This window comes from Ambystoma mexicanum, chromosome 4p, assembly GCF_040938575.1.
Source record: "Ambystoma mexicanum isolate Mex_15411 chromosome 4p, UKY_AmexF1_1, whole genome shotgun sequence".
Lineage (NCBI taxonomy): Eukaryota > Metazoa > Chordata > Amphibia > Caudata > Ambystomatidae > Ambystoma > Ambystoma mexicanum.
In genome coordinates, this window is record NC_090927.1 from 553,908,424 (window position 1) to 553,923,258 (window position 14,835).

The window sequence follows — 14,835 nt, forward strand, 5'->3', positions numbered from 1 at the left end:
TGATGTGCAACCAGTGTTCAAAGAAAGTGTGACCTACTACTGTGACGACTGTACCTTAGTATAAGAAGGTTGACCCCATGACTTATTGCAATTCAGGATAAAAATGTTCTGTATGCTTGTAACTGTAACACTGTATAAAAATGCCACAATGTATATGAAACTTCGCTGTGATACCCACGGGTCTGGGCGAGTAAAAAATGTAATAAAATAAATAAATAAATACATTACTTCTCACTCTTCTCAATATATTCATTCTCACTGGGACAAGTAGACTGAGTCCCCATGTTATTCTCACTCTTCATAAAGTATTCGCATTTACTGTGACAAGTAGGTTTATTCAAATCATCATATTTGTTTCTGTTATTAACATATGCAATCGTATTCTGTTTCTCTTGATCTTGTCCTCCGGGTCTCCCGTTCTTCCTGTTAGCTGTATTGTAGGAGGGCTGCATCACCGGGTCAACACTTGCCTTTGGCGTTGCTCTTTGGTTTGTCAGAATGGCTTCTGCGTTTGACTCGTCGTCTCGCTCCGACACTCTTCAGTGTCTTTCTCCCCAAGTGGCCTCAGTGTTTAAAGGTGACTTATCATTTTCTCCTCCTCAGCCACCACCAGGTAAGAACTCTGAGTGTTTCGTTGTGGCTTCGGCATTTCCGAACCACTACTTCTCTCTTATGTGTGAGCTTCTCAACTGTCCCTCCAGGGACCAGCACCTCTTGTGTGAGCTTAGTCGGTTCCAGCCTTCACACAGTACTGTTTGGGCACCTCGGGATTCCAACTCCTCACTTGCATTGAGAACAGCATTCTCTCCCGGTTATCAACTTTAACCCAGCTGATTCGTAACTCCTGGGTCTCTATCTATGGTTCTCTGGCTCTGCCTTGTTTTATGATTCTGTCCCGGGGATTCCCCAGTTCCCAGCCACAGTCTCTTCTTTGTGTCAGACACCAACTCTGCATGACTACTTTGTGCTTTGTCGTCCCAGTGTCAAGCAATTTGGTATTCTTTCTCATTCTTAGGTATTCAGTTGTCTCAGTAGGCAGGTTGCAATAACAGCTATCCGAGGAGTCTGGTTTTCTCGTAAATGATATAGCCTCAGGGTGTTTCTGATTGTGATGGAAAGGGAGTTCATCATCGGAATGCAAGTCCTTGTACCAACGAGAGGAGTCTTTCCTTGTGAGCTCCTGCTTGCTGCCACCCATAGGGGGAATGCATAGCAAGCTCACCTCCTTAGCATCACAAGGAAAGGCTCCCTCCTGGGAGAAGTGACTGAATCCCTTGATTCATCACAGGGAGCCTTAGATAGAAAATGCTGAGTGGCCTTTATGTCCTTACCATCAGAAGAGGGCAGAACCTCGACAGTAGTGGTCAACAAAATATCTACTTACACGTGGCCATAGACGCCGGAGGGTCGAAACAATAATAGAGAGAGAGGGCCAAAACTGGAGAATAACAACCCTTGGACCTTCTCTGTGACTTGTAGGTATGAGTGTGTCTTCTCTGACAATAACCTGGATTTTTAAAGGAGAACATTATGTCTGGGTTTGCGAGCATGGTGTGTAATGTGACTCACAGATTTTCAGAGATTGATAAACGTATTGACCTGTGAAATCCATAGTTCACATACTTTTTACAAAGTGTTGATAGAATACAACATTGCTTTTTTGCACTGGCAAAGATTCTGTAATATAGCCTTTGAATGACAACTTTAAGACCATATACTCATGGAAAATTCAATTGAATATTAACACTGCTTGATTAGATTCAAGTTGTATAAACAGGTTCCCCTAAGCAAGTTAATTTTTTCGGATTTTTAAGGTCTGAATAGTACTCTAAAGGGGAAATCATGTTATTGACATCATCAAAATAACAACATTTACATCACAAGAAATCAAAGATAATCCTTTTTAAAGAACTATACATGTGTGTTAACCCTGAAAGACACAGTGTGGCATCCCGGCTCGAGCGACACACCCCTTTGTCCCCCCAAGGTCTATACTGAGCATCATTAAAATTGGCTATACTAACACAGATCATAGAATTGAAGGGAACCCTGTATCCAACTCTGTTTCATCAATTGAAATTATTAGAATGAGCACCACAGGTAGATGAAACAACAATTCTTCTAATGTTTGTTTAAAGCATGCAGTAAATAATACATCAATACTTACGAATGCATTCTGGTTGCATACCAGTCCAAGTTAAATTAGCCAAGCAATAACGTGTAGTAGAACCCTGAATGTGATAACCCTTTTTACATTTGAAAAAGACGGTACTGCCAACCTGCAAGGACATAGATGGTTTGTAAAATCAGATACTTAAGCAAATGCCTATGACATGATAGAGTGCTAATTACCATGAAACAACATCAATTCGGAATCAAAAGCAACAGGCAAAATAAATGCTAATAGCTTGTCCAGATTTGCCGAACATGAACATTATAACCATTGCATAACTTTTACTTATACTTTTCCACATACTTCATCCATTCCACCCACTTCATCCTTTCCACACACTTCATCCATTCACACACTTCATCCTTTCCACACACTTCATCCGTTCACTTCATCCTTTCCACCCACTTTATCCGCTCCTCTCACTTCATCCATTCCACCCACTTCATCTGATCTATCGGCATCATCCTTCCACATACTTTATCCGTTCACATACTTCATCCTTTCCACATACTTCATCTGTTCACACACTTCATCTGTTCACACACTTCATCTGTCCACACACTTCATCCATTCCACACACTTCATCCATTCCACACACGTCATCTATTCACACACTTCATCCTTTCCACACATTTCATCCGCTCCACACACTTCGTCCGCTCCACACACTTCGTCCTTTCCACACACTTCGTCCTTTCCACACACTTCATCTTTTCCATCCACTTCATCCGTTCCACCCACTTCATCCGTTCCACTCACTTCATCTTTTCCACATACTTCATCCCTTCCACCCACTTCACCCTTTCCACACACTTCATCTGTTCACACACTTCATCCTTTCCACACACTTCATCCTTTCCACACACTTCACCCATTCACACTGGGTCTCTACTTAGACTCCAACCTTTCCTTCAAAAGACAACTGAGCTCCCTGGCATCATCAACTGCATATACGGGCAAATTAATCCGCTCAGCCAAACCATTTCTGTCAGACACTAGCTGTCTTACACTCGCTAGAGCCCTTATACTTTCCCACCTCGACTATTGCAACGCCCTTTACTTGGGAACCTCCAAGGCTTTCACTTACAAGTTACAAACCCTCCAGAACAATGCCCTGAGAGCAGCCCTGGGCATCCCTAGAAGAGAGCACATTTCAGGACTTAGCCAACAGTATAACTGGCTCTCCACTGAAGACAAAATCCTCCTAAAAAGGCATCTCTAACTCATAAATATCTCAACAATGCTGCACCGATCTATTTGATCAACAGGTTCCACAGACAAGCTTCCGCTAGACCCCTTAGAACTGCATACAAAAACTGCCTCGCTGTCCCAAACTTCAAACTTGCCACTATAGGAGGAAATAGCTTTCCGGTAAAAGCAGCCAATTTGTGGAACTCTCTGCCTCCCAACTTGAGAGTAGATATGCCCTACTTGAAATTCAGTTCATGGTAGTTTCATGGCTGAAAACAAGGAACCACTAAGATAGCTAGGTGCCAAGGCTACCAACTTCCTGCTACCCGCACACCGTGTAACCTCGTGCGTCCACCTGTACTTGCGCCTATACTGTACATATTGCTTGTTCTCCTTATTATGCTCTGTATATACTTCCATTGCCTATATGTATTTTCTATATTTGTAACTAAGATTCGCATATTCTTGTAAATGCTGCGCCTTGATACCCCTGGGTATATCTGCGCATTATAAATAATAAAACAAACAAACAAACAAACAAACAAACAAACAACACACTTCATCTGCTCCACACACTTCGTACGCTCCACACACTTCATACGCTCCACACACTCTTCATACGCTCCACACACTCTTCATACACTCTACACTCTTCATCCGCTCCACACTCTTCATCCGCTCTACACTTTTCATCCCCTCCACACTCTCCATCCGCTCCACACTCTCCATCCGCTCTACACTCTTCATCCGCTCCATACTCTTCATCCGCTCCACACACTTCATCCGCTCCACACACTTCATCCATTCCACCCACTTCATCTGTTCTACCTACGTCATCCGTCGCACGTACTCCATCTGTCCTATGCACTCAATCTGTCCCATGCATCCGATCCAGCCCATGCCCCCCATCCGTCCCATGCAACCCATCCGTCCCATGCACCCCATCCATCCCATACACCCTATCCATCGCATGCACCCCATCCGTCCCATGCACTCCACCCGTCCCATGCACTCCATCCATGTCATGCACTTGATTCATCTATTTCATTTGTTCCGTTCATTCCATGCACTATTTCATTACATGCTATCTATCCGTTCCATGCACTTTATCTATTCCATGCACTCCATCCATATCATGTTTTCCTCTTTCCATCCTCTCGTCCACTTTATTCCTCTCGTCCATTTAATGTATTTCATTAATTTCCTTAGTTTCATCCACTTCACTGTTTTCATCCAGCTTATTCCTTTCATTCACTTCACTACTTTCATCCACTTCATTCTTTCTATTCAGTTTATCCGTTTTAATTTACATTAGTGGTTGTTAGTTTTCGATTTCTCGCTCGGATCATGTTGCTGGGTTATTTATGATAAAGCAGCTTTGGGTTAACGTCATTGATTGCCTTTATCGAGTTTGAGTTAACAGTCTATTTTAGGGAAAGAGCCATGTTTTCAGTAATTTGTAGAAGGACATGAGGTCCTCAGTGAGTTAGATGTGGGGTGGAAGTGCGTTCCACAGAGTGGGGGCCAGGGCTGAGAATGATGATCAAAGGCTTCAAACTCTACAAAACAATGCCCTTAGAGCTGCACTTGGCATAAATAAAAGGGAGCATATCTCCTCTATTAGACGCCAACACAAATGGCTTTCTACTGACAACAAAATCCATCTAAAAATGATCTCCCTGACTCACAAAGCTCTCAATAATGCAGCTCCTAGCTACTTGACGGATAAAATAAAGAGAAAAATATCTAGTAGACCGACAAGAACTGTCAACTCCAACTGTCTGGTAGTACCAAGATTCAACTCTAATAATTTGTAGTCACCCCTTAGATCCCTCTGTATCCTTAGCCTAACTGGACTGTATTTATGTATTATTCGAAGTCAATCAACATTTGTATATAACCTAAACACAGATTGTAATCCTTCTGCATCCTGTACTATAATTGTTTTTAACCATTTGCTTATACCGCATCAGTGTAAATATGTAAACTGTACATATCTGCACCATTGTAAATTCTGTAACATTGTAAATTCCAGATTCTTGTAACATTGTAAGTTTTGCATATTCTTTTTCTGCTGCGCCCGGTTACCTTTGGGTCTGGCGCACATTATAAATTAATAAACAAATAAACCTAGCCTGACCGATTTGGTTTTTGGTATGACAAGGAGGCCGGCAGAGCTTGATCTTAGAGTGCGTGGAGGATGGTCGGGTTTTAGTTTGTCTTGAAGATATTGAGGTCTGGTTTTGTGCATTGCTTGGTGAGAAATGCATAAGGTTTTGAAGGTCACCCTTCAGGCAACCGGGAGCCAGTGCAGAGTTTTGAGGGCTGGGGATGTGTGATCTCTAGGACCAAGTGCTAGTAGCAGTTTGCTGCAGTGTTTTGTGCTCTTTGTAGTTTAGTCAGTTGGTACGCATGGACTCCAAGGTAGAGGGGGTTAGCATAGTGCAGTCTTGACATAACAATTGATTGTACCGCGGAGAGTCTGTTGGGAAAGGAGAGGTATGGAAAAATGCGCCTAAGAGTTTTAAGGTGGTAGTGGCAGGACTTGGAGACGTTATTGACTTGGAGAGAGAGGGTTAGGTCTGAGTGTAGCGTGCATCCAAGGTTTTTTTCTGAACTTGAAGGATTTCGGGAATTTCCCATGGCAGATGGACAGGTTAGCGGGTGCGGGAGATGATTGGTGCTGCCACATACCATGATTTCAGTTTTGGAGGCGTTTAGCAAGAGGTGGTTTGTGGTCATCCAGTGATCTATGTCGAGGCGGCAGGAAGGGAGGTCGGGTTGGCAGTTGGGTTTTGAATTTAGGAGTTTTAGGATTAGCTGTGTGTCATCAGTGTAGTTGTAGCACAGGATATTGTCCGAGTGTATTATTCATGGGAGGGTGGACATATAGAGGTTAAACAGGAGGGCTGATAGGCACGCTCCTTGTGGAACTCTGGTATTGACTGGTCGGGTGGGGGAGACAAAGGAGTAGAGAAGGGTTATTTGGTTCCTATTGATGAGGAAGGATGCCATCCATTTGAGAGCGTTTCCACGGATACCCAGGGAGCGGAGGCTGTCAAGGAGGATTGAGTGTTTGATTGTGTCAAAGGCGGTGGATAGGTCAAGAAGGATTAGTGCGGCGCATCCCGCAGAATCACAGTGTTTTTAAGGTCATCCCATATTGAGGTAAGGGTGGTTTTGGTTCCGTGTCGGGCTCTGAAACCTGATTGAGCAGGGTCTAGGAGATTGTTAGCTTCAACAAGGGCATTTAGTTGTGAGTAGGCGGTTCGGTCAATGAGTTTGGCAAGAAACCTGGTATTTGAGATGGGGCGGTAGTTTCTGGGTTTGAGAGGGTCAAGAGAAGGTTTTTTTAGAAGAGGCTTGACATGAACAGTTTTGAATGCGTTTGGAAAAATTCCCGAGAAGAGGGAGTCGTTCATGATGGTTCTTGCATGTTCTCCTGCGCAGGTAGATGTGAAGATTTATTTGAAGGTTGGGGCTGGGCAGGGGACCAGCGGGAAGCCGGATAGTTTGCGGTCAGAGAGAAGTTTGAGAAATTGGTCCGTTGATATTGGAATGAAGGAGTCAAAAAATCAGTTGCGTAGCAGTCGCAGGCGGTGGGATGGAAGGTAGGGTGGGTGGATTGCGTGGTGGGTGTAAGAGAGCTAGTTTGTTGGTTAGACAGTTTGTTCTTTCGAGAGCTGTGGAGTAAAAGTGTAGAGAGTGTGAGTCACACAGTGATTGTGAGGGGGTAGGAAGAGTGGTGGTACATGATGGTTTGGTGAATTTGGTGATGATTTTGTGAAGTTCTTTGCTGGGGTTTTTACAGTTTAGGATTCAGGAGTTGTAATGGGCTTTTTTAGCTTTCCGGATTTCGGCCTTGTAGTGGCGATGATGCCGGGACAAGGTGGATCTGCTCAGGGCTGTTTTGTCTTTCCTCCATTTGCGTTCTAGTGATTTACATAGTTGTTTAGTGGTCTTCAGTTCTGGAGTGAATCATCTAGGAAAAAGGCCTTGGCGAGCTGACGGTTTGCAACAAGAGGGTGTGAGCGGGATTAGTGAGGTGTTAAGCCATGAGTCAAAGGCGCCGTAGGTTAGGAGTTCATTGGGTGGGCAGGTAGGGGGAGGAGACTGAAGGAGAGCGTCAGCTAGGTCGGGAAGGATTTTTAGTTTCTTCCAGCATTTGCATAGTTTCGGAGGTTCTGGTTCAGGTAAGGGGGAGCAGGTTGGGTGAGCGAATGGTGAAAGAAACAATGGCGTGATCGGGCCAGATGATAGGGGGGGGAGGGTTTAGATGTATCAGGTTGTGGGAGCTGAAGATGGCATCAAGTGTGTGTCCTTTATAGTGAGTCGGGCCGTTTATGTGGGTATGGAGGTTAATCGCGTCTAGGCCGTTAACCAGAGAGTGAATCATATGGTTGGTGGGGATGTCAAGCCATATGTTGAAGTCTCCTAGAAGGGTGAGGGTGTGATGGTTTAGTTGAAGGGTGGCAATAGAGTTGCAGAGATTGTTTGAGAAGTGTCTATCGTAGCCAGGGGATCTGTAGATGATTAGGAAGCTGTGGGAGAATTAAGGGGGGAGGGATATTTTTACGCAGGAAGGGATGGATGGCTGTTTGTCGATGATTGAGGCGTGGAAGTGAGACTTGAAGGCGATTGCTATTCCTCCTCCTCTAGAAGCGCGGTTCAGTGGGATGAGGGAGTAGTCTGGGGGGAAGGCTTCATTGGCGATAGGGTAGAAGTCATTAGAGAACCAGGTTTCCGTGATAAAGACCAGGTCCGGATTGTCAGAGGCGAGGAGGTAAAGATGCTATGTCTGTTTTTTGCTACAGATCGGGCATTAATAAGGATGCAATTTACTTCAGTACAGGAGGATGATGAGGGAGTTGCAGAGGTGGGGTGAGAGGGGAGAGGGTGGAAAATGGGAGGTGTGGCGGTTGGTGGTCGATGGGAAGAGTAGGCGGACAGTTGAGTTGGTGGGTTTGGTGGGGACGGTTGGACTGGGGTGATGGGTTGATTGGATTTGGGTTGGAGGATTTGAAGGTGGGGTGTGGGGGGTTAGGAGTTTCAGTTGTGGTCAGTGAGAATTCAAGGGAGAGGGGTTTCAGGTAAGATGAGGCAGGGGCGGAGGGTAGTGATGATCGAGATTGGGAGGATGAGGAGGTGGGTCGTGACAGGAGTGGCGATGAGTACTGAGAGATGGAGAGGGACCAAGTACGTTTCCTCTTCAGTGTTTTTGTTGCGGTTTGTGTGTGCGAGAGGGTAGGGAGGTGGGAGGGGGAAAGAGAAGCGGCTACATTTCTTGCCAGGGTGAGGTGTGCAATTTTTTGGGATGGGAAGGAGAGGGCCGGCGGGGGATGATGGTGGAGTTGATGAGGGGAGTGGGGGGTGGATGGTAGTGGGGCTGGATGAGCCCGGGAGGCTAGGCGGGCCATTAGTCGGGGGGGTGGGTATGATGATAGTAGGCAGGTAGGAGGAGGGGATGGGAGGAGCAGTGGTCTCAGGATGGTTGGCTCGCCATTGTGCCCCTCTGGCGTGGTGTTTGGATATGGGATAGGTAGGGGATGTGGTGGAGGGCTGGATGGTTTGGGAAAGTGGGGGTTGGGAGGTAGGGCTGGGGGGTTGGGAGGTAGGGTGGGGGGGTTGGGAGGTAGGGCGGGGGGTTTGGGAGGTAGGGTGGTTTGGGAAGGGTGGCGGGTGCAAGGGGGTCATTTTCGGCAGACCTTGGTGGGTTGGGTGGACTCATGGTTTGGATTAGTTTGAACTGAGTTATAGTTGGTGTTGGATGATTTTGTTCACACCTTCCCACTTCAACTATACCACCGGGTGTAAATTGTACACACTCTCTATGATTGACTTTAATATCTTTACTGATAATTTGCACTTTCTAAGTTCGACTGTACCAACAGGTTAGATTATTCACAGTTTCTAAATTCAACTATACCACCGGGTGAGATTATTCAGAGTTTCTAAGTTTAACTAAACCACAGGGTGATATTATTCACATATTCTAAGTTCAACTATACCGCAGGGAGATATTATTCACAGTTTCTAAGTTCAACTATATCACAGTTTCTGTATGACTCAATGGGAATTGGGAGGCCGGAAGCACCTTCACCGTTAATAACGGTGCCAGTGCTACCATGTAGGTGTGCTCGCAGGTGCCTTTCTGCCCGGCAGGTCAGTCCTGCTGGGCTAACAGGCAACCACGAGCACCCTGGTAGTTTGCCGGTCCGGTAACAACAGTTTCGGGAAGCTTACTGGTACCGTGGTTACCGGACCGGCAACCTTGCAATGAGGCCCAGTGTGTTTTTTTACTGGAATCCAGTGTAGACTTCCCAGGGCTGATGTGAGGTGATCTCTTCTGTTTAGTCTCAGGAGTATCCATGCTGCAGTGTTTTGGATTCAATGGAGATTTTTAGTGAGCCATTCTGGCATTCCAAGGTAGAGGCTGTTTGCATAGTCGATTATTGATAATTCTAGGGAGATGATTACAAGGGTTCTGTGTAGTATGTAGAGATTAGGGTGGATCCCTCTGAGTAGTCTGAGGAGGTAGAAGCATTTATTTCTATAGTGTTGACTTGTGGTTCCAGTGAAAGTCTGTTGTCCATGAGTATTCCCAGATTTGTTACTACTAACCATGCTTCCAGTTGGCTTCTCATGCCAAGCACCCAGTCCAGTTGTGTGTCTGTTGCGTTGTCTTCTTTGCGTGATATCACTATTTCAGTTTGATTCAGGTTTAGCATGAGGTGGTTGGTTGTCATTCAGCTATAAATATTGATGAGGCCATTGTTGAGGGTGCTGTTAGGGTCTTGGGCTGTGGGTATCTTGACAATGAGTTGGGTGCTATCTGCATAGTTGTAGTTGGTCAGTACGTGGTTTAGAATGATTTTCATTAAGGGAGACATGTAGATGTTGATGAGGAGTTGGGACAGTCTAGAACCTTTTGACAAGCCGCAGGAAATGTTTTTGGTGTTGGATGTGAATGGCAGTAGGCAGGATATTTTGGATTGGCAGGTGAGGAAATATTTTAGTCATTGTAGAGCAGAGTCTTTCACACCTCATGCCTCCAGTATTTCAATTAGTGTTCAGTGTCTGATTGTGTAGAACACAGCTGATCTGTCCAGTAGTATGAGTGCAGATGGTGTGCTGGTGTCTGCATTTATTTTGAGGTCGCCTCATATGGATAGGATTGCTGATTCTGTTCCTCTCATGGATCTGAAACCGATTTGCAAGTCATCAAGTATTCCATTAGTTTCTACAAGGCTCAGAAGGATTTTGTATACATGGTTCTCCAGTAGTTTCACCGGGTAGAGTAGATTAGATTAAGTCTGTTGTTGGTGAGGTCTTCTGCACTTCACGTTGGTGAGGTCTTCTGCGCTTCATGTTTCATTTTTTCGGAGTGGCTCGATATACGCTGCTGTGCTCTGTTTGAGGATTTCTTTGTAAATGCCTGGGGTGTGTTAATGATTCCAATCAAGCAGTCCCACTAAGTCAGTGCCTTGTCTGGGATTCCTCAAGGGAAGCCCTTATTTATATATTTTTATGACAAGTTATAATCTGGATGATGAACCCTTGTATAACGCCCCTCTCTTAGAATCCCCCTGACCCCACTGAGCCAAGAAGTAGGTTTGTTTTGCAAATTAAAAAGGTTTATTTGAAAAATTAAACAATAGATATATATCACACTTTGATAATAAATTAATATTTGTTATCACACTTAGACATATGACAGTGATCAACAATGGATGATGTTATACTAGCACACTGGTTTAATTACTTAGGAGTAGTATAGAGGATAAGGTAGCTGAGAATGCTTTATGGTTTGAAGGAGATGCAAAGATGAATAAAAGGCAGTACAGAAATAAACTTGATATGATTTCAGCAAAAGATAATATGATCACTTTTTCTCTGACAATTCACTCCCCCCTATGCAATGTAAGGAGATGGAAGTAACACACACAGTCTTCAGGAATACAATCACAGTACAATACAAATTCAGTTCCCCCCTAGCAAGCTTATAGCACTGGGGATGATTTTGAAACACAGGCGAAAGACTTTCAGGTGATTTGCAAGGGAGTGAAATATGCTAACATTTATTTTAATTCCCTCTAGAGGTTCAGGGTGAGTGAGAGATACTTTAAATCAGTTCAGGTCCACACTAACAATGATTAATGAGGGATTATCAGGTTGAAAACGGATTTCAGTAATGGAAGCAAAGGACAGATCTTTCTACACATGGTTGAAATGAAGCAAAATGTCAAATTGCTGCACTTTTTTCGAGTGCGTCGAGCGCAATTACAGAGGCGCTATAAGGAGTAGCAAGTCGGTTTAGAGCTGGGAATCTTAGCTTTACAATAAAAGTTAAATTTCGTTCCTAGGATGCACGGTTCCAAAGATACAGACGATTTTGTAAAGGTAGTTTTTCAGAAATGAAATTACAGTTTCGGGATGACAGATGCGCTTTGAAAGGTTTGAATCAAGAGGAAGAACACATGATTTCTTATGATGCAGTTCTAATCAGGTTTAAATGTTTTGAATCAGATTATTTTAAGCTAAGAGATGGGTTCTGCACAGTTCTAGCTGGGTACTCACACTATAAATTTGAAAGGAATGGCCTCGTCACGGATCTGGTCAACAAGTTTAGCTGTGGTTCTCTCTGCTCGGCGGGTCAATCAGGCACCGGTTCTGTTCACAGCGTCTGGTCTGGGTCTCTGGTTCTGCTGGTCTGCATCAAGTGGATTCTGGATACCGCACTGCTTTCTGGGTACTGGTTCTGTTCTGGATAGACAGGACTCTTAGCAAGCAGCAAACCGCACAGCCCGGCGGTTAAATAGTTTGCAAAAGATTTTGAGGCCTGCTGAAGAGTTCAGCTCTTTGGAGTTTTTGTTCTGGAGTTAGTCTGAATCTCTGGAGTTCTGGTACTGGAGTTCTCTGTCAGCGTGCTGCGCAGGAATTCAGTTGAAGGTTGGAAAATGAATTTCCCTGTCTGGCTTCCAGTGGCTCTTTTTATGTCTTTAGAAAATGGGTGTGTGTTGGCATAACTAAGCCTGCCCCTCACAATTTATCATTGGCCAAGTTTTCCTCTCCCCCTTGATTGGGGAACTGAGTTGTGTGTCAGAGTGAGTCATCAGGTGTCATTTTTATGGCATACAGAAAGAACACTCCCCTTTACTTTTGCTTAGAAAATGAATTTGACCCCAAAACACATATTTCCCAGATACCCAAGTGGTTGACATTACATACACACATCATATATTACATAAGGTAGTCTCTGTTGCAACTCTGATGTTTCTAAGAGCTTGGATTAAGAAATGACAACATTTTGCGCTTTTTTGGTTGGTTTTCCAATATTGGGTTTTTACCCAAAATTACATAGATGTACACCATCTCTCTACACATATTCCAGTAATTTACTGTGTCTCTAGCATAAACACAGTGTCTGTAGTATTAATAATTAGCGGGGTTTTGCCTCAGAACATCACAGAGCGACCAGCTGAGCCTTGAACCGTGAGTAAAATTGTCATTTTAAGAATCTCAAAGTTGTACATTTCTGTCATCTGGTTACAATTAGTTATCAGTATTTTTATAAAACATATATTTGCCTTCAATTCACAAAAGTGTCTGGGTCCGCCCCCAGAAGCTTGGGGAGTCAGATGGTCACATGGCCTTCTTTGCTGACAGGGCACTGTTTACGGCCCAAACCCGAAATCAGCATACCCCATTTAATTGAAAGGGTCTATTGTGTTTCTCCTCCAGGCTGAAGGGGAAAACCCCTCCCTCTACATCAACAGGGCCATGTGATAGCCTGCCTCCTGGTGTGGGTCTCTGGGGTGTTAGGCTTCCCAGGAAAAGCACACCTTTGAACTTTTAATTAAACAAGACTGTTTCTGATCAATGCACAGTTCTGCAAGACAGCTCTCCTGTCAGAGTTTAGACCGCTAGTGCCGGTTAGTGTCCAATGCCGGTACTGCACCTATTTTTTTTAGGAGTTGTCTTGAACTTATTCCATTTCAAAAAGGGGATTTTACTTGATAGTATATGATCCTTGCTTAACATTGTTTTGATGGGAATCCTTACAGTAGAGTGGTGATGTGGAACACCCCACAAGAAGGTTGAATCTTTAGAGTGAGCCATGATTTTAGCAAATTTTTGATATCAAGAAAATGAATTCCCAACATCTCTGGGTTGCTTTTGGCAATCAGCATTGCCATTCCCAATGGTTTCAGGCTACTGTGTGTGTAGCCCAATGGTGGTTTTAGGCAGTGCCCTCCTGTGCTCACAAACATAGGCAAAAATGGGTGGCAGCCTATTCTTCATGTTTCCCTGTGCACTTTCTGGGGAGTTCTGGCCATCATGATGTTTTCAATGCCAGTAATGCACAGTTTTGTGGTAGGGCTTGGATGCATGGGTAAAAACATCCCACAGGTGCATGGATCACTTGGGGATCTGGCGAAGTTGGTTTCCTTTCCAGTGTTGAGAAAATGTTATTCTTGTATGGGTTCAAATAGGTTGAGTGTTGCTGTGGTTGGTGGATTGCCAGTTGCTGGTGGTTCTGTGGTTGTATTTGTGTTTATAGAGGCACAGTTTGCATATATGGTCTGTTGGATTGTTTCTATTTTTCTTCTTAGGTAATTGGTGATGTTGTCACATAGTGCTTGTGATGGAATGAAACCTATGTTGCATGATGTTGGGTTTTTGATTTCTTTGATGATATTGAAGGGTTCCTTTTGTGTGATGCTGTTTGGATTCTCGTGGGATAGCATTTATTTTTTGCTTTGAGGACAGCAGATTTGTATCTTCTGAGCTATCTTTGGTACTTTATTTTGTCACACTGATTGTATTGGTTTCTCCATAATTTTGATTTCTCTCAGCTCTTCTGTGAACCACCTTGCTGCCATTTTTTTCAGTGGCTTTGAAAGGATTTGCTGGTGCTATCGGGTCTAGGGCCTCAGTGATCCAAGCATCAAATACTTTTTTCGCTGATTCATAGGTCATTCTGTTCAGCTCGGTGATGCTAGGTTGAGTTGCTTCCATCAGTTCTGTTAAGGATTCCAGATTCAGGTTCTTCCAGTTTATTTTCTTTGTGGTGTGCAGTATTGTGTTTCTGGGTGGTATGCGGTCGTGCAGTTTGCCGAAGAATGGTATCAGGTGGTGGTCACTCCATATCATTGGTACCGATGGGGTGCTGGTAGAGAGTCTGTCTATGCAGAAGATTGTGTCTAAGGTGTGCCCAGCACTGTGGTTGGATCTGTTCACTATTTGCTTGAAGTGAATTGGAGTGTTTCCAGGAGGGCCCAGGGTGAGTTTGCTGTTGTTTTGTTCTCACTTTCAAAACCAGATATTGAAATCTCCCAGGGCGATTAGGTTATCATTTTAGGTTGAAAGGTTGACTATTGCATCCGTGAGCCTTGTTCGGGTTGTAGGATGGTGGTCTGTAGATTGGAAGGAACACTATGTTGGCTTGGTCATTGAGTTTGATCTTGTTG

The 14,835-nt window shown here is 44.2% G+C and overlaps 1 protein-coding gene across 2 annotated transcripts in view; it reads right to left on the reverse strand.

Annotated features, from left to right (window-relative positions):
• Nucleotides 1-14,835, reverse strand: part of CSMD1 (CUB and Sushi multiple domains 1) — a 5,442,057-nt gene that overhangs the window by 159,781 nt on the left and 5,267,441 nt on the right. For both annotated transcript variants that reach the window (XM_069606098.1, XM_069606099.1), the window contains exon 63: nt 2,168-2,279. In XM_069606098.1, the coding sequence (XP_069462199.1) occupies nt 2,168-2,279 (112 nt within the window). The remainder of the gene's footprint in view (nt 1-2,167; nt 2,280-14,835) is intronic.